The sequence below is a fragment of the Cynocephalus volans genome, chromosome 13, assembly GCF_027409185.1.
Source record: "Cynocephalus volans isolate mCynVol1 chromosome 13, mCynVol1.pri, whole genome shotgun sequence".
Taxonomy (NCBI): Eukaryota; Metazoa; Chordata; class Mammalia; order Dermoptera; family Cynocephalidae; genus Cynocephalus; species Cynocephalus volans.
This window is the reverse complement of record NC_084472.1, coordinates 87,870,240-87,889,968: the sequence shown is the minus strand read 5'-3', so window position 1 is coordinate 87,889,968 and position 19,729 is coordinate 87,870,240. Positions and strand designations below refer to the sequence as shown.

Below are 19,729 nucleotides of genomic sequence, written 5' to 3'. Positions count from 1 at the left end.
CTATCAAACCTAAGAGGTTTAACATAATTTAATAATTTGCCGATCAGTTTGCCTTTGCAATGTAGCACTTCAAAGACTCATTTTCTTTTTAGGTAGCTGATGGAGTTTGGATGTGTTGTCCCCTCCAAAACTCATGTGGAAATTTGATCCCCAATGTGGCAGTGTTGGAAACTGTTGAGTCGTGGGGGCGGATCCCTCATGAATGGATTCATGCTCTCCCTGGGGGAGAAGGGATTAATGAGAGAGTTCTCACTCTATTAGTTCCTGCGAGAGCATTTTGTTTAAAAGACCCTGGCACCTCCTCTCTCTCTTGCTTCCTCTTGCCATGTGATCTGCTTGTACCTGCCAGCTGCTGCCACTTTCCACCAAGAGTAGAAGCAGCCTGAGGCCCGTGCCAGATGCAGCTGTCCCAGAATCGTAAGCCAAATAAACCTCTGTTCTTTATAAATCACCCAGTCTCAGGTATTCTGTTATATGCAACACAAATGGACTAAAACAGAAAATTGGTACCAAGAAGTGGGGTGTTGCTATACAAATACCTGAAAATGTGGATGCAGCTTTGGAACTGGGCAATGGGCAAAGACTGGAGGAGTTTGGAGGACTTAGAAAAAGAAAAAAGATGAGAGAATGTTTGGAAGATTTTAGAGATTGGTTAAATGGTTGTGACCAGAATGCTGATAAAAATGTGGACAGTAAAGACCATGTGGATGATGAGGTCTCAGATAGAAATGAGGAACTTACTGCGAAATGGACAAAAGATTACCCTTGCTACACCATAGCAAGGAACCTGGCTGAATTGTGTCCATGCCCTAGGACTTTGTGGAAGGTGAGACTTAACAGTTGTGAACCAGAGCATTTGGCCAAAGAAATTTCTAAGCAGCAAAGCATTAAGGAAGCTGCATGGTTGCTTTTAAGAGCCTGCTCTGAGTTATGGCGGCAAAATCATGATGTAAAGCTAGAATTTAAAAGGGAAGCAGAGCGTAAAGATTCGGAAAATTTGTGGAAGAAGTGGAGAGCTGGCAAAAAATGCAAGGGTGAAGCAGATAAACTGGTTGCTAAAGACATTGTCTTGGCTGTGAGGCGCCAGATGCTAATAGTGGAGAGAATGAGAGGAAAGCCCTGCAGGCATTTGAGAAGTCTGGAAGTGTGCCCCACCCATCACAGACCCTGAGGCCTAGAAGGACTGAGTTGTCCTGGGGCACAGCTGCCCTCAGGGACCTGCTCCCTGCATCCCACTGCTCCAGCTGGAGTGGCCCCAAGTGTGGTTTGTGCAGCATCCCTGGAGAGTAGAGGCCTGAAACCTCAGTGGTGTCCACATTGTGTTAAGTCTGCAGGATGGCAGGACGTGAGAGCAGTGGAGGCATGGCAGCCTCCACCCAGATTCCAGAGGATGTATGGAAAAGCCTGGGGGCCCAGGCAGAGACCTGCCACAGGGGTGGAGCCACTGCAGAGGACATCTACTAGAGCAATGCTGAGCAGAAAAGTGGGGTTGGAGCCCCCACAGAGAGCCCTCATCAGGGAAATGTCTAGTAGAGCCAAGACAGCGGGGCTGCCTCCAGGACCCTGGAACTGCAGGGCCACTGGTAATGTGCAACACCAGTCTGGAAAAGCTGCAGGCACCAGTGCAGCCCAATGGTTATGCCTGGCAGAGCTGTGGGAATGAAGCTGCCTGAGGCTTTGGGGGCCCAGATGCCCAGTTGTGCCCAGGATGCAGGACTTGGAGTCAAAGAACATTATTTTGGAGCTTTAAGATATAATGCCTGCCCTGCTGGGTTTCGGACTTGTTTGGGGCCTGTTTCTTTCTTCTCGTCTATTCCTCCCTTTTGTAATGGGAACATGTACCCAATGCCTGTTCCACCATTGTATCTTGGAAGTAGATAAATTTGGTTTTGTTTTTACAGGTTCACAGCTGGAAGGACTTTTGCTTTTGGTCACAGAGGAGACTTTGGACTTTGGACTTTTAAGTTGGTGCTGGAGCAAGCTAAGACTTTTGGGACTATTGGGATGGAATGATTGTATTTTGTATGTGAGAGTGACATGAGTTTTGGGGGGCCAGGGGTGGAATGATGGAATTTGGATGTGTTGTCCCCTCCAAAACTCATGTGGAAATTTGATCCCCAATGTGGCAGTGTTGGAAACTGTTGAGTCGTGGGGGCGGATCCCTCATGAATGGATTCATGCTCTCCCTGGGGGAGAAGGGATTAATGAGAGAGTTCTCACTCTATTAGTTCCTGCGAGAGCATTTTGTTTAAAAGACCCTGGCACCTCCTCTCTCTCTCTCTTGCTTCCTCTCACCATATGATCTACTTGTACCTGCCGGCTTCTGCCACTTTCCACCAAGAGTAGAAGCAGCCTGAGGCCCGTGCCAGATGCAACTGTCCCAGAATCGTAAGCCAAATAAACTTCTGTTCTTTATAAATCACCCAGCTTCAGGTATTCTGTTATAAGCAACACCAACAGACTAAAACAGTGGCATAACTGCTTTTGGAAAAAGTGACTTCCAGGGGTCTGGTGTTGCCTGGGCCCGTCCCATATAGACCTAACCATGCTTATGGGAACACTTGCATGTTAAGGAGAATGATGTACACTTTAAATATCAAGTTAAAAAATATAACTCTTTATTAAATTAATAAAGTGTAAATGAGCTAATTTTAAATTGAATATGCACATACAGATATGTCCAGGACAAACTGTTGGGTATAAGCTTTCTCACTAGCCCTAAATGATCAATAACCACTGCATAAACTCATTTTAACTTTCCTCTAGGTTTTAAAGGTTTAAGGTTTAGTCATCCCGAATATTTCTTGGCTTCTCTAAGAATAGTCTGATGCATTTAGATACTCAGCCATTTTGCTTCTCCAGATAATAACATTCTTGTCATCTTTCTTTTATTACTGTAACTCTCACTGATCTAGCTTAAAAACATCACCTGTGAGCAAAGTACTTCTAATTTCAGGCAAGGTTAATGCTTGCCTTTATTAGAACTTGGTTCCTTCTTTTTTCTAGAGTCTGAAATAGAATGAGGCCTTTCTTCTAGCTGATGCATTCATTAAATGCTTAAATTAATTGATTAAATAATAAACTTTAAATAAACTACAACAAAACTGTAGTTTATTTAACTAAACTTTAAATAAACTACATTGTATAAAAGCTTTGCTTTTTATACAGTTTTTTTATTAAAAGGCCCAGAGATTGGAAAATCTTAATTTATATCAGACTTACACTCTTAAAATACATTGAAAGGGAACAAAAACTAATTCTTAAACAGAGCTACAAAGTTGTATTTCTTTTTATCAATATTTCTCAGAAGTTTTCAGGGTCTCACTTTAAGAACCACAGAGTGACTTAACTTCGGGACGAACCTGAAGCCTAGGAAATCTGTTTTAAAGCGTGTGGGTGCCTGTGTTTATGCGATGTGGTAGTGTGAGGGACAGGAGGGACACTAAGTGAGGAGTTAGGGACCGTCATCTCTCAGAGTGATCTGAAGCATGGGTCCACCTTCTCTCCTTCAGAGGCTGTCTCCCCCAATCCTGAAAGAGGGTGCAGAAAAGAATGCAGTGTCAATACCAGTTATGCATCTGCAGCCTCAAGACATTCTGAAACCACTGCAGGATCTTGGAACACAGGCAAGAGCCTTTCTCTGTGTGGAACACCTCCCTGGGAGGCTGAGGAGGTAGGGTAGCTAAGAGTGAGAAAATAATTGTCCATCTCATTTCTGTGATGATAAAAAAATAAAAAGTTCTCTGACATTGGTTGTTAACGTGTAAACTTCTTGTTTTATTATCCAACAATCATTTAAAACGGCTGGTGTATGTAACTTAGTCTTAGGATAAATCACTTGATAATCACTGTGTAAAGGAAGCTGATGATGCACACAGATGAGGCTATCAGATCATCTATCTAATTTAGACAGTTACGTAATTAGTTTACAGAGGAAATTCAACACTTTTGGAGGCTGCATTTACTCATTCTTCAAACCATTACGGAGCAATTGAGCACATCTAGAACATTAATTGGCTAAATGGAACACACTGAAAGAGTTAGTGTAACCTTGCAACTATTGATACACTCCAAGGACACAGCTGATATACTGAGAAAATCTGACTCATCTGCTTTTGTTTTTTTATGGGATTTTGAGTAATCTGAAAACATACAATTTCCCCATTTCCCTTTCTCCTTTCAAACCCGGACAGAATTATTTTTTAAAAGCAGACTGCAGAAGGGAATTGGAATAAATGAAGTATTATTAAAGTATGGCCTTAATAGCATTCAGGTTAATGTTTGAAATGTACAGCAGCCACTTCACGCAGTTGCCTACACATTTGGTACTGACGTCCCTGGGAATACATATGCTGGTTAAAATTTTAAAGCAAAATTATTAATCGATTAAAGAAAATTGCAAAAATCAACCTTAGAATTTTCCCATGGTTTTAAGCAATCTGCTGATAAAACCTCTTACAAATTCGTTCTTAATGTCCTGAATGTTTTCTGCCATGAAGAAAGAAAGAAAAAAATTAAAAAAGGAAAATAAGGGAGGGGGGACGCTGAGCACCACTTTTAGAAATGTATTTATAAAATGGTCTGTTTAGTTGTTAATGCAGTTTTTGGCAGAAATAACAATGACACGTGGTTTCAGGGTTTGAGTTTTTAGGGTTGGATGTCAGATGCCTATCAAAGGAACAGTTATCCTCTCATTTTTGTCCTGTGGAAGACACCTCCATAACGCTTCTACCATCAGAAGATGTCATAGTGATACTCATGCAAGGAGCATGGCACAGATGTCAGGCTATTTAAATGTGACTCAGTGTCAACGAGAATGGACACATCTTTTCTAATTTAGAATGATTATCATTGACTTTTCCTACTTTATTTGTACTTTCTGCACACTATTTTTAACTTGAAATTGTCTTAGGTGTAGCGCAGGTACTATTTACACTGACTCTCTTTCCTCCTCTGAGAATCCTTCCCTGATACTCCCCTGAAATATCAGAAGTGACATTAGTGGGAGTTGTGGGTTTGCCATGGGCGCAGAGTTACGTTCATTACAAAGAAATGGTTCAGAAGCTCATTCTGAAATTGCAAAGCTTGAACGAGGGACAAGAAAGCACCCAAATGAGAAGCTAGCGACCCATATATACCTACATAAATGTATAAAAGCTGAAACTCATTTATTTGCTCTGTGAATCTGAATATAGCTCACAAAAGATCACAGACTCAGCTCCACAAATATAGAGCTCCAAATAGTCAAAGTCTCAAGATAGAAAAACTGCCACTAATCTGCTGGTGTGCATGTACAGATCAGCCAGAATTCATGGCTTTTTTTTTTTTCACATTGTCTTCTTTAACCAGACAGAAGAGCCTCTAGATATGCCCAAACAGTTTGTATTTTATGTGGGTAAGCAAGCAAAGAACTATGAAATGCAATTTACTGCTAAATAATTTACTCTATGGCCCAATTCAATACAGTGGATTTGCTTTTGTGTGCATTCAAGTGTAAGAGCTGTGGTTTCATTTTGGGTATGAACTTGTTAAATAATAAATTTTTAGCAGGTGAGATCTTTGTGGTCTCCCTGGAGTTACTTCAGCTAAGGAATTATAATGTGTGGCAACTGTTTTCAAGTGACATGAAGAGCAGCACAGAACAATCCCTGATACTAAGTGAAGAGAGTAACCAGGCTTATCCCAGCATCATGACACAAGGGAACCCCTTTACCTAGTCGGACATCCTTTCTACTACCCAGCAAGTCAATGGAAGAGGAAGTCAGAGACAAGGTGGCTTATTTGACCAGTAATAAATAATTATTCAGCTCATGAAACATATTACTCTAACTCAGTGCTTTCAAAGCTGAGTTATAAGCCCTCTGATATCTACTGTAGTCTTCCTGTCACACACAGCATCCAGCAGTAGCATATCTAAGACTAATGGCCAATCCTCAAATGAATCACAAGTGACATAATAATTACAAGTAATATGGTTCAAATTTCTGCCAAGAAGATGATGATATTTCTAGATTTTTGAAATGAAGGTTCTTGTGCTTAAGAAATCATTTGTGTACCTTAAAGAGTCACCCTGCCTACTTTATCAGTGACTGATAAGAAGCTTGGAATCAGGTTTTCTTTTCCTACCATCCTCTCTGATACCAGGTACAACAATAACACACTTTAACTGCATCTGCATGGAAAATGCTGTCTTTACTCTTTAACACCAATATTTCATAAGAAAGGGCTATTAATATGAAGTCTTTTTTTTCAGTTTAATTATTTGAATAACAAGATCAACTAAGGAAGTCCTTATTTTATAAAGCAAAAGAAAGTGAACAAATGTAATATCGGGTAGATATATTAAAAAATCAACAAAAATGGGAACTGTTAATTCAGCACTAACTATTGGTACAGAGGTCTGAATTATCTCAGAAAGCAAGAGGGTATTTATATGGTATTCTTTCAGTGGAGGCTTGGCAAAAGTCAGCTATCGGTTTTATCAGACTCCTCTATAAATATTCACCTGTTTATTTACATCTTCTGCTTATGACTCTATCCTATCATTCAACAAATAGAGATTGGGAGAGTTCCATACGCAGTAACATTTCAGGAGTTGTGGGAGCCACAAAGATAATAAAATAACTTGCATTTCATAAAAAACTCTCATATTTCATTTTGTACAATTACCAGTACTGTGACATGCTAATGGTACACTAAAGTTTGTACTAAGAAAAAAATAATATAGTGAAAACATGTAAGGTAAAAAATTTGAGCTAATTCTCTTTTTAAATTTCTCTGGCAGGAACTATGGCCACTGCATTTTTATCAGCAGGCACACTCATTGATTCCAGGTCTTCTTCTGTTTCTATCCCACGAAAGCTTTAATCTTAAGGATTTTTAGACACTAGACTTAGATAGAAAGCTGCTCACATACAAATGGGAATTTGGGCTGAAAAGTTTAATTTCTTTGTGCAAGGTATTTGTGCAGAAGGATGATTATAGAGCTCAAGGGACTAGTGTCATGAAAGTCATAGAAAACAGGTGTTTTTCAATTGGGCTTGGTGATTTTTTTCATATTCTCTCTGTGGTTTTGGTAAAACTCTGGCCATTGTCAAACCTGTCAAATCTCATCATCAACTTTTCAAGTACCCTTGTAAGGTCTAAATTAGACACACAGTACTATAAAAATACGAAGGAAAATATTACAGATACATACTAATATTCTGGGAGTCTGCCAGCTGAGCAATAACTACAGAAACAAAGGGAGTTTGACAAGGATTCAGAGGACACCTCTGCCTCTACTAGGAGATTTACATCCAGCACACGCCCTGGTCAGGACCCAATAAGCAGAAACTCCGTTGTCAAGGCTCTGATGAGTTAACAGGGGTTAAGTTTGCCCATCACCGATCTGAATCTTCCACAGACAAAATGTGCTGCTCTGTCAGAACACAAAAAATGCTTTTGGAGGGGCACCTGATAATGACACCCGCCTCCCTTTCTAAGTGAAACATAATTGATTGTCCATGTCTGTGGGGTACAGTGTTGAATATCAATACCTGTGGGTAATACGCGATGCTCAAATCAGGATAATTCATGTATTCGACATTACACATTGTTTTTTTATGGCCCTTTACCAATTTCTTCTTGTGCACTTACTTCTGAATGTGTTCTACAGTTTCTGACCCTTAGAGGAGGTAGGCCCTTGCTCTTTCACAGCCAAGTTATAAGAACGTATAGAAAGAAAAAAATGATCATTTGTCATACTGACATGATGATTCTGAATTCCTTAGGTTAAATGTTCTATTTTAATACACTGTTTTGCAAAATGCATAAATGTTTCTTAAATTTTTTTTTAGTCATGGCTTTGCTATAGATATCTAGAGACAAATTAATAAAAACACTGCTTTTTAAAACAATACTATAATTAATTTCATTAGAAAAATTATTTTCCAAACACTGGTTTGTTAAACCACTATATTCTTAAAATATATACTATATATAAAATTATGAGGGTTATATTTGAGAAAATATTTTAGTACTGCTTTTTGGAATAGTTGCCTTTACTATAATTTATCCAGCTATAAGATTTAGTAGATATACTTTAAATATCATGTGTGATAAGTTTGTATTAGTGAAAATGATTGTGATGTTATTTTTCAATAGATTAAAAGCTTTCATTCTTTAAAGCAATGTTTTCCCATTATATTCACAAGATTGGCTTGCCAATCCAACCCCTACTTTGATCTTCCCACTGATTCCTGACTAAGCTTGAAATTCTCAAGAGGACATTTGCTACTAGAGAAATATGTCTCCTTTGTGAATTACCATTAAAAAAAAGGTAAAAATCCAAATGTTTTTATGCTATTCCACACTGATCCCACCAATTGAGTATATACCTTTCTCTACTTTTCCAAATTGATTAAAATTCATTTGTAGGTCATCAGAAAACCATTCTGTCTGCTGCAAGAAGTTTATGTGTTAGTAGTAACCCACAGATGAATTTCTGTGCAGCATCACTTCCTGGGAACAAATAAGAACACATTCAAAAATGGCCCACAGAGCAGGGCTTGAGTCCTAGACTGTACTAAAAACTTATTTCTCTATTTTTTCCTCCTGCTTTCAACTAAACTGAAACCCTATGAATGCCACCATCATTTCCTGAAGATCTTATAATCAGAGAAGCTCTCCTGCCCAGTCTCATCTCATGGTAGCACTTTTTCTGTGCTCTTTATTGCCTCTTTGGCAATATAGCCTGCTATCACTTTGAAAACAGTGCAAAAGAAGTGCTTTCCATTAACTTCCAATTTATTCCTTTCCTATTGCGATCCTAAAATGAGCAAAAGGAATGTTACGGACAGAATTTTAATGTAATTCAGTTGAAAAGGTTTGTTCCTCTGACAAAAATCATGCTGCTGGGTAACATTCATTTTATTAAAAAGGAATCTGTCAAAAAAGAAAAGCAATTCAAGCTACAGGAGAACTAAGCTTTATGTATAAGATCCATTCCAGAAAAGTTGTACAGAAAATATTTGTATGTTGAATCATTTTTTCTACTGACTTTTATTATAATTTCAGAGGTATTCTCCTACAGAAAATAGTTTTGCTTCAGCATATCATTGTAAAAAATCACAGTAAGGAGCTCAATACTCATTTCAAGGACTATTCTGCATTTGTCAACATGCCATCTCTGTACATCTAATTTCCCCCCATGGCTTGTGCAATGTTAGTCAAGTGAACAAGCAATCAAGAACGATTTTACACATGCATTCATCGCAAAGTACACATATCATAAAATATATAATGGCTAATTTTCATTTCATTCTTTGACCTCAGAAAATGTGACTATTCAGATGGCACACTGCCTGAGCCACCACTACACATATCTACTAGAATATACTGGCTGAATGAACATTATACCTTTTCGTATGCTTTCAGATGGTGACCAGCAATTCCTTATTTGCATTTGGTTGTAAGGTTATCCTAAGTGCAGTTTAGCTTCTCCAATAACTCACTATAAAAAGTTAAGCCCTTCTATTTGATAAGAATAACATTTATAGTACTGATGTGGTCTGGTCAGCAAAGTTCACTGTAAATGTTTTTAAAGTTTTTCTTCAATGAAAGTTCCCAACACAGTCAGCTTTATCAAGTGGGCAAATCCAAACCCAAAGGGTTTATGACTAAAACCAAAGCTGTTTGAAAGGTTCGCTGCCAATATACTAGGTTTGTCTGGAATCAAATGTTAATCCTTAAGTAGAGCAGATTTACCATGAAGCTCACTGAAGCTTAATCTTCAGGGCTTCTCACTTGTATGAATCCCTTCCAAGGCCCTGCATCTAATTTTCTATCTCCTAATATTGTCTTCTTTTCCAGCAAGAGGGATCTCAAAATTATAGAAGCTCTAAGCCCTCAAAAAGATGGATCCCTTGGGCTCTTAGGATTCTATTGCTATTATAGATCATATTATTATATCACAGTATTTTGTAATCAGAATAGAATTTTCATATACTTACTCAAAAAATGTTGTCCATCCAGTTTCATCACTTTTAGTGGCTAAAAGGCCACTATTGCCATGGTAAGTGAACAAAACTAATTCTAGTCCTTGAGCAGTCATGCTTTTCAAACATCCATTTGTTCCTATTGTCAACCATATCACTTGGTTATCTGGAGACACCACTCGAACTGGCATCCGGTTTGGATCCCGTCTAATTCTAAGAGTATTGCCATTGCTGTCTGTCACAGCAGTAATGTCATTATCATTGCTATAGCTAAAATTGTAAAGGTAATCACCAGTGACTAAACTTACAGTATACTGATGAGTACCATTGATGTCAAAAATATAGAGTTCTTGATCAGTTGGAGAAGCAACTTCATAAAAGTTCATAGAGTTAAGTAAAGGCTTATTTTTTGACACAGCCCGGATCCGAATATTTCCTAGATCTGCAATATACAGTGTACCATCTGGAGAAGCAGCTAGGGAGGACGGAGCATTAAGTTTGGCATCTTTGGCATAGCCATCTCCACTCTGATAGCAGTCACAGTTGGCATCATTTTTGCAGTCACACTCTGAAGGTATTCCAGCCACTAAGGAGATTTCCCCATCTGTTGTGACCTGCCTTATGCGGTTGATTTTCTTTTCATCAGTTTCAGTAATGTACAGGACCCCGCTGTAGGACACAGCAATGGCAGTAGCTGATTCCAGTGTCGTCTGAACTGCGTGCTTCCCCACAGGATATTCCACTCCAGGAACCTGACAGTGCATGGGCCGTCCAGCAGCAATGCGAACTTGACGATTTTCAGTGATCTGCAAAACTACATTATTATCCAGGACATAAATGGAGTTATCCATAGGGTTAATGGCTAGGTCAGTGGGCCATTCCAGACGTACCTTAATAAAAAAGAAATGGTTTGGTTATTCAGTTACTGCACTACAGTTAATTCACCAGAAGAGTAAATTAGACTATTAAGGGAATTAGCCTTAATTTGATAAACTGTTTTAAAATTGTTTTTTCAATATCCACAGTAAAATAAACTCAAAAGTTTTGAGTGAAGACAAATGTAGAAAATAACATTTCATTTAAAAATACAACTCACTGAAAGATTTGCTAGGTATAGCCAAATAGCAAGTGAACCTCTAAGTAGTGAGTCAATAGATATCAATGAGATATGAACATATATGCTCCTTATAGCAATAATAATCATCAAATGTTGGGGCTTTCTATGTTATGAATACATTAGTATTCTATTGTGTTTTCAATCAGGCCAAGTTAAGTTCCTAATTTTAAATATAAGACTCTTGGGACTAATCATAGTGGGTTCTCTTTACTACTTAAGGAGCTCATGCAATCAAAAGATTAGAGATTTAAGATGTTTTGTTCTTTTTGGAATATCTGCATGCTGCTTCTTTACTGGTACTTTATTACAAATGTTTAGCATTTCTTAGTGATAATTGTTCTGTATCTCATTGAATTCATCAAATGCAGAATTATAGGAGAAAATAACTTTTTATTAGCTCCTAAGATACATTTAAATGGAAGAGCTTTGTCATAACCACTGCCACACATGATATAAGCAGTTTAATATGGTACCATCACATCTGCTGATGTAGTAAATCAAGTAACTTTAGAAGAAAAACAAACAGATTTAGCTTAATATTCTAACTACCTGGCTGATGTGCATGCTGGTGTCGCATGTTAAAGGTCTGGCTGAAGTCAGATCATTAGAGCCCAGAAGAGTTGATATGATTCCATTTTGATCAACTTTTCTAATCATGGTTCCATCAACAAAGTAGATCAATCCATTCTTGTCAATTGCCATTCCTTTATCCAAGAGAAGTAAATGTCACTGATTTTTCAAAAATGATTAATTTTGCTTAAATTATTAGGCCTATCATTAAACTCATCATTTGACTCCATTGATAACATGCATGCTACGTAGCAGGTAGGACTGCAGATTGCAAATGCTTTAGAAAAAAACCAACACAGGAATTTATAATACAAATAAATTTTAAATTCAATAAAGAAATAATCCAAATTTGTAAGAACCTCCAGTGACTGTATGAATCACAAAAGCAGTAACTGTATGTATCAAATATAAAATCGTAATGTTTATAACATTGTGGTCTATAAATTACAGAAACAGGTTCAAATTCTGTTATAGTGAACTTATAGTATATTCTACCGTTCTAACAAAAATAGATCTAAGCAAAGGTTAGTGTTTTGTTGACTTCGTTACAATGAAATTTGCTATTATGAATAATTCAGTATGACAAATACTTTTTTCCAATCCTTGTTCATATAATAGTCACTAGCTATAATAAAAAAATAAAGCCCCTAAACCAAAAAACAGTGTAATGAATGGCATAATACTTGAGCAAGGAGTCAGTCCTGGCTGGCTTAAAGGCCTTTATAACATAGAAATTTAGCCCTTATTACCTCCAAAAATTCCTCACGGTAAGTATTTTTTTCCCATGGCATAGAAACAAAAGTTTAACAGCTCCAACGTGGGTGAGGGCTAATAGGGTTGCTTAGTGATGGTTTTTAAAGAGGCCTGGGACTCATTCATTACAAAGAAATTCCAGGACAATGAAAGAATTTGGGCTCTTCCTTGAAGTTTAACAGGATGTGACCTGAATAATATAGAGTAATTGCTTCATTCTTTGAAAAGTTGAAAAAATGGTATGATAAAAAAATGCTGAGAAAATGTTTACTGTAAAATCAACTTAGGATTCTAGCAGTTTTATGCTAAATGGCTTTTAAAAACACTAGATGTGAATCAGCTTTCAGAACACAGTTGAAGGGAAAATGTTAGACTCAGCATTAAACACAATCAGGCACTAACTGGATTTTCTATTTTTTTTTTTTTTTAATAAAAAGAAATCCTCAAATTGATAACTGCCAGTACCTTTGGGACTCATGAGTGTTGCTTCCACAGCCTTCCCTCCATCACCACATCTGGCTTCATCAAATGGAAGGCACTGCTCCCCTGTCCCTGCAACCACTTCAGCATTTTTAGTCAAGTCTTTTGCACCCGTAAGTGACTTTGGGCGATAAATTCTGCGGGTGTTAGTGTCGGAAACGTACAAATCTCCTGTGACTGGATCAGTTGCAAGGTAGTATCTATGAGCTGGGTTGCTGCTGTAAAAAGGATCATATATAAACATCACAAGAGAGTAACTCCTGATACACAAAAGGAAATTAAACGTAAAATAAAACACATCACGAGAAACAGAATATAAACTGGAATCCATTATCCAGGACTGGAAAATGAACAGTATATTTAATAATGACTTAAAAGAATGTGATCACTGGTAGCAATTTTCTGATATTACTGTTTTCCTTCCTTGCCTGATTCTTGATTCTGAAGATTCAACAATTTATTAACAGCCATCTTAAAAATAATTACCTGTAGAAGGCAATGTGCTTGTGGCCTAAAACAAAGAAGCGAGTTCTCTAAATTTTTTTGGCTCAATGCAAAGCCATTAATAAATTGCTCTTGAGTGACAGACATAAAGTTTATTCTAGGTGAAGGGTGTCTCTACCAAATTCTTCAGTGAAGTATAATACACTACCGATTTCACTCATATCTCATCATAGGGAATTATCCTTTCAAACTGAATACCTCACCCTGAAAAAATGTCATATTGTGTCTGTCTTAATTGCTCTACCATAATCTGGAAAAGTTATAATGTTTGTTCTAAGCTGTGGCATTAAATACTAAAATGAGGTCATTCAAGTGTAGGAGGCAGTCTCAGTTGGTGGCCTGATGCAGTAAGTCAGAATGCTGGATCCATTAGTTTTATTTTTAAAGTTTATAAACAGAGCTGCTCTGAAACGTGTCTATAAATTTAGTGAGATACAGATATTTGTTCACAAAATGTAATGCCTCAATTTTATAAATATAAAGTAATGCAAATGTAAAACCTATCACGTCCCATTACCTGTAAAAAATAAGACCAGCATTATGAAAGAATGAACAAATTCTGTCATACATTTGGAATTTAAAAGTTAATCTCCTTACAAACACTCACCACCACATTCTTAAGAATTAATGCAATTTTGAACCATGTGCGAAGATTTCCTTCTGAAAGGAGAAATCTAAAAAACCGTTTAAATGATTTGGTGTCCCAACAAAGATGTCAACTGATAGGAATCTGCCAGAGTCCATGTATCTTTCGATGACAAGCTTGGTTTTACTAATTCATTCTCATTTTCTCTCTCTCTCTTCACAGACACACAGACAGAAACACACACACACAGTTATATGCTTGTTTCCATTTATTTTATATGTGAACATCTAAAATATATAGTATAAACCCAACTCTGTATGAAGACTTTTATTCTAATAGTAGTGTACTAGTTTTCTCATTACTTATGAAGTTAGGTACTAATGAAACAATTCTCATTATTTAATGCTCTTCCTTTTAAGTGCTGAATATATGTATTTTATTGCTCCCGTAAGAGATTCAATCTTTAAAATAACGGGGTATAGTCTACACTAGTGTTTCTCACATTGGTAGAGGGGATAGCAGATCACACATGGAGTCTACTGTAGAGACCTTCTGGAGCCCTAAAGAGTTCTATGGCTGTGATGCTGGTATACAGAGAAATACAGAGACCCACAAAGGCCTGAACATCTTCAGTGTTTGGATCTCCTTTCCAGCCTTGAATATCTTCTAGTGACAAGAGACATATTAGAGCAAGAGGTCTTGAGTATGTATATATGTACGAAAGAGTAAAAAGTGATATGAAGAACTCATAAAGACATGCAAGTCATTATGGAATAAAAACATTTCAGAACTATTGGGTTATACCAAATGATCAACTTGCCATGCTAAGTGTTATTATGTCATTTTCCTAAGTTGATGCCTATAATTTTAAATGCAGCAAGATATATTTCTTAATGTGGTAGTTTATTACTTTGCAATGCAGGGAAGAGCTACATATCAATATAACACTCAGAGCAATTTTACAGAGGTTTTTTTTTCTATGAACAGTCTGATATTGACAGAGCTGGTTTTTTAGGTATATATAGTTGGTGAGAGAGTTGCAACTCAAGCAAGGTGGATCTATTTAGGAAGACATGACACTGGGGAGATTTCTCTAGTTTTTCCTCTCTCTCCCTGATTATGTAGTAATTGAGAGAACAGTTGTATAGTTGATTATGAGATTACACACACACACACACACACACACACACACACACACACATTTTTTTTTTTTTGACAGTTATACATCTATGAGCATGAGTTCTGGACTAGATTGCCTGGGTTTGAATCCTAGCTTCATCACTTACTAAAGGTGTGATCCTGGGCAAGTTACCTAACTTATCTGTGCTTCAGATTCCTTACATGATAATAGTCATAGAATGCTGACAGAATTACATGAACTAATACATGTAAAATCCTTAGACCAGAGCCTCGCACATAATACGCAGAAGGAATTAACTATTATTATTTGCTTTTGTCACGTCTTCTTTTACATTGCAATATGTCTTTTGCCTCATGACTCTACAAAGTGTATAAATGTAAGAATTATTGTTAGCTAACTAAAGTACAGCTTGCTTTCTGAAAATGTTAAAAAAGAAAAAAATTCTCTAAATTTGGATAGGTTCAAATTTGTTTCCTTATTTCTGCTGTCATAACAGTAGTTTATAATATCCTAAACTATTAAAATAATGCAGACTCATCTTAAAAGATCCACTTTAAATTATTTCAAGAGTAATGATAATAAAGGTAAATGACTCATGTATACTTCTTCATGCATGATTATTTGTTCCCTTATTTTGAGAAAGAAACAGATTTTTGAGTGGTGGTGGCACATTCTTTAGCTGTGGGACACTACTTTTCTTGGAGCAAAACCAGTGGACATTCAAATCATAAGCTTTCCCTCTATTAGCATTAGTTTTATTCCAATAGGGTAGTAATGAGAGAATGTTCAAAGCAGAGCTTATATTTGCTTGTTTTCTGTCCCAAAGCATCTCCTTCCTTGAAGACACAGAAATTTCTAAATCAAGCAACATACGTCAATAGCCTTAAAAATGTCTGCCAAATGAAAGCTCTAATTTTGTACACAACTCTATTGTCCAGAAGAACAAATGTGGAGGAGTATATGGTCCTAGAGAAGAGAATTAGCCTCTGGAAATATTCCCCTCAGAATGGTAAGAAATGAGAACTGCATAAATTCCTTGTAGTGCAGCCTAGCGTGGCAAATAAGAGCTGGTTCTTAAATCCTGGCCTCTCTTAAATAAGACAAGAGATAGAATTAAAGCACTACAAGAAAAAAAAGTGAGTTTGGAAATTTTGGGTTGACAGACTGGTGGCAGAGAAGCTCTGAATCATATATATGCGGTAAGACTGTGATTCAAGGTCACCTAATTTAAGCATGGAGAATTTCCTGACAGGGTGAGCTAGTACTTGCTTTGCAACCTCCAAAAGCCAAAGCGCTAAAGAGGGGTGTGTTGGTACAAATGAGTGGTGAGTTTTTAGATCAGTAATTTATCTACTGCAAAAACGTGAGGCTACAATGACTGAAAACAATCTGCAGCTGGCAGCTGGAGTGCAGGGATTTACAAAATGCATGGTTTGGGGAAATCTCTGTTCAGCAGTAGGAGGAGCACAACAGCATTCCTGTGTGATTGACTGTCTGAGATTTTGCCCTTTCTTTGAAAAATTTAAAATAACATTATAGTTTTGACTAAAAGCAGCAACACCAAAGAAACTGAGATCAAGTTAAGAACCTTTAGTATATTGCACCTTGATTCTTAATTCATCCTGAATTGCCTAGATCATCACAATTATCAAGCCATCTTCTCTACAGTCTTATTCAATTAGACGCAGACCCAGTGGTGAGTGCAGGCGGCATTTGCTCATTTATTTTGTCATAATTCAATCCTCTCAGACTAGAGAAATATTTGCAAAGAACAAGCCATAGAAGAGTCATTATTAGTACGTTTATCTTTTTAATTGGATCATAGACCTTAGAACACAAAGCATATGCTTCTGAAGAAGCATAACAAATTATATTTATGTATAAAAGTAATACTGCCTATTTTAGGTAACAAAAAGACTGTCTTGGATTATTGCAAACAGGAAGTGGAATATAGTGTTTCTTTGCCTACTTGACTTTTAAATATTAAGTCAATGAGGAGTGATGAATCAGGTTTTTAAAATTTTATATCTAAACTCTAATTGATTTAAATTCACAGGTCTATGATTGACATTCTCTTTGATCCTTTAATTGGTAATATAAAATTCACAAAGTTGAGTTTGGGTCCTACATGTTTAAATGCCCCTTGGCTGGTATTAGTTAATTAAAGTTTTTTAGTTTGGAATTTTTAAGAATTGGAAGAGGGATGAGCTAAAACTTACTACCTGTTAAAGGGGTTTGTTAACAAACTAATATAAATATCATAGGGGGTAATGTTCAGCATATCCAAGAGAAACATATTTTTAAAGCATTTTAGAAGCTTGTATTTATGTAAAAAATTTAATATGTTGGTTGAGTAGTATTTATAACTATTCATAAAAGTATAGCTAAAGACTTTTATTTTATGTAATATCCTGGAAATACTTATTAATTTGGTATAACAATACTCTCTGAATTTCAAAATAATGAGACTATGTGTTCTTATGTTTGTTTTTTATTCAATATTTTTATTGCCTCATTAGTCCAATCAAAGACTGTTTACAGAATCGGAAGCATGCATTTTAAAATATTACTTAATGATTAACAACTAACAACTGTTCATTTTTATAGAGTTAGACACATTTTTTTTCTATTTCTTTTTTTCTTATCATCTATTACTAAGACTGTCATGACTTTTATGTTACGAGGAAAGTGAGAATAAGGAGAAAGCCATGCAGGATCTAATTAACCAGTAAAAAAGTAAGATGAGCTGAAATGTTGGTTTTGTTAGGTCAATTTTTATTAATTAGTTATCAAGCAAACTAAATCCCTATTTTTATCCCTAATGTCATCATCTGTTTGATAATTCGGGCTCGAAAACCTTGCACAATTCCTACACCTTCCTCTTTCTTATCACCCACATACAGCCTCTCCATCCTCCGCCTTCATTCATTTCACTGGTTGATTTCCTTCATCATTAGCCATCCTATTTTAGGCACCTAACATCTCACGGTTTATAGTGCAATAGCTATAATTGATCTTCAAGTCATCCTGAACACTGATACTAGATTAGTATTCCTAAAGGCCACTTTGAGTATTCCACGATCTTGTTCAAGATCCTAAAATGGTTCCCTGTCTCTGTTATCCTATAGGATAGAATAGTAATTCCTTAGAGTACTCAAACCCTAAGAAATCTAACCCTAACCAGCCTTTTCTACCTGTATCTCCCATTACCAACATAAATCCCCTGCTCTGTTCAGGTGGATCTGATTACTTCTGGAACGTATCTTGTTTATTTCTTTCCCAGATCCCAGTAACTTTGCTGGCTATATATACACCCCCGCCCCCCCATGATTACCCTCCTTTCTTCGCTGTTCCATGTAAGCAGACTTCATTTTTAGACCTAGCTCAGTTATCAACCTTCCAGGAAACTTTTTCTTACCACACTCCCATCTCCCAGTAATCTCTTCCTCCACAGACTTACTCTCATAAACCATTAGATTAAGTATCAATGAATGACACTGATAATGTTATTTAGTTTGTCACACATATACCTTGTTTCCCCTACTAGATTGTGTGTTCTGAGAGCAGGTATTTTGTCTTATATTACTGTTTGTCAAAGTGATTAGCACATGTAAGCGATCAGTTAATACTGATTGATTTAATACAGATGAATATCAATATAAAACCCAACAGTGTACATGCATGGCACATAAAAGTAATGCAGAAGCCCAAATTTAGTTAGAATGATATGCAGAGAAGAAGGTTAAGGAGGGTCATGAGAGAGGGATTAAAATGAGTATCACTGCCAAACATCATGAGTTAGTACATAATTAGTTTATATTATAAGGTATAACTACTAATAATGTAGCTCTAACCTCATAGATTTTTTTCCCCGAGAAAGAGATTATAGCTGCAAGTAATTTATCAAATGATTGTGAAATAAGTCAAGCTTTTTGCATATTTAAGGCATCACCCATGGAAACCTAGCCATTTGGATACATAAAAACTCATTGTGTGGTACAGTGGAAAGAAAACACTTTTTAGAGTGGTTCAAATCTCTGCTCCCCATTTCTTAGTTATGTATCCTGGGGAAGATATGTAACATCCTTGAGCCTCAATTATCTCATCCATACCTTGAAGGATTGTTGTGTGGATCTGCAACAACATACATAAAACATCTGGCCCTGTGCCTGGCATGTAACAGGCTAGCTTGTTAACAGGTAGCTGCTTTGACAGTTTTTTCTGCATTGCCTGCAGCACTTTCACATTTAGCTGGCGTACATACCTGTTTGTCTTTCTTCTTTTCTCCACAGCTACCAAGAGAGCAAGGCCAGAAAAATTTTGATATTCTGCTGTGATGGCTAATATAGAGCTTTGCACACTAGTTGTCTGGGGAGATTTAGCGTTAATGTTAGCATGTGACTGAGCTGGCAGCTGAAAGTACAGGTCAATAGGGGATCTTAGTAAAAGGTTCGTGGGATCATACCTGGTCACTCTGATATGCAACAGCTATCCATCTTTCGGTAGAACTTTGGTTTTTATTCACTAGTCCTCAATCTCTACACAACAGTTTAAATAGGTTATGTTGATTTATTCATTTAAAGGATCTCACATAAACTATT

The 19,729-nt window shown here is 36.8% G+C and overlaps 1 protein-coding gene across 2 annotated transcripts in view; it reads right to left on the bottom strand.

The window, feature by feature from the left end:
* The window catches only part of TENM3 (teneurin transmembrane protein 3), a 335,936-nt gene that overhangs the window by 29,644 nt on the left and 286,563 nt on the right, over positions 1-19,729 (bottom strand). For both annotated transcript variants that reach the window (XM_063077415.1, XM_063077416.1), the window contains 3 exons: positions 12,883-13,115; positions 11,644-11,798; positions 9,993-10,867 (listed from right to left, as the gene is read on the bottom strand). In XM_063077415.1, coding sequence (XP_062933485.1) covers positions 9,993-10,867; positions 11,644-11,798; positions 12,883-13,115 — 1,263 coding nt within the window. The remainder of the gene's footprint in view (positions 1-9,992; positions 10,868-11,643; positions 11,799-12,882; positions 13,116-19,729) is intronic.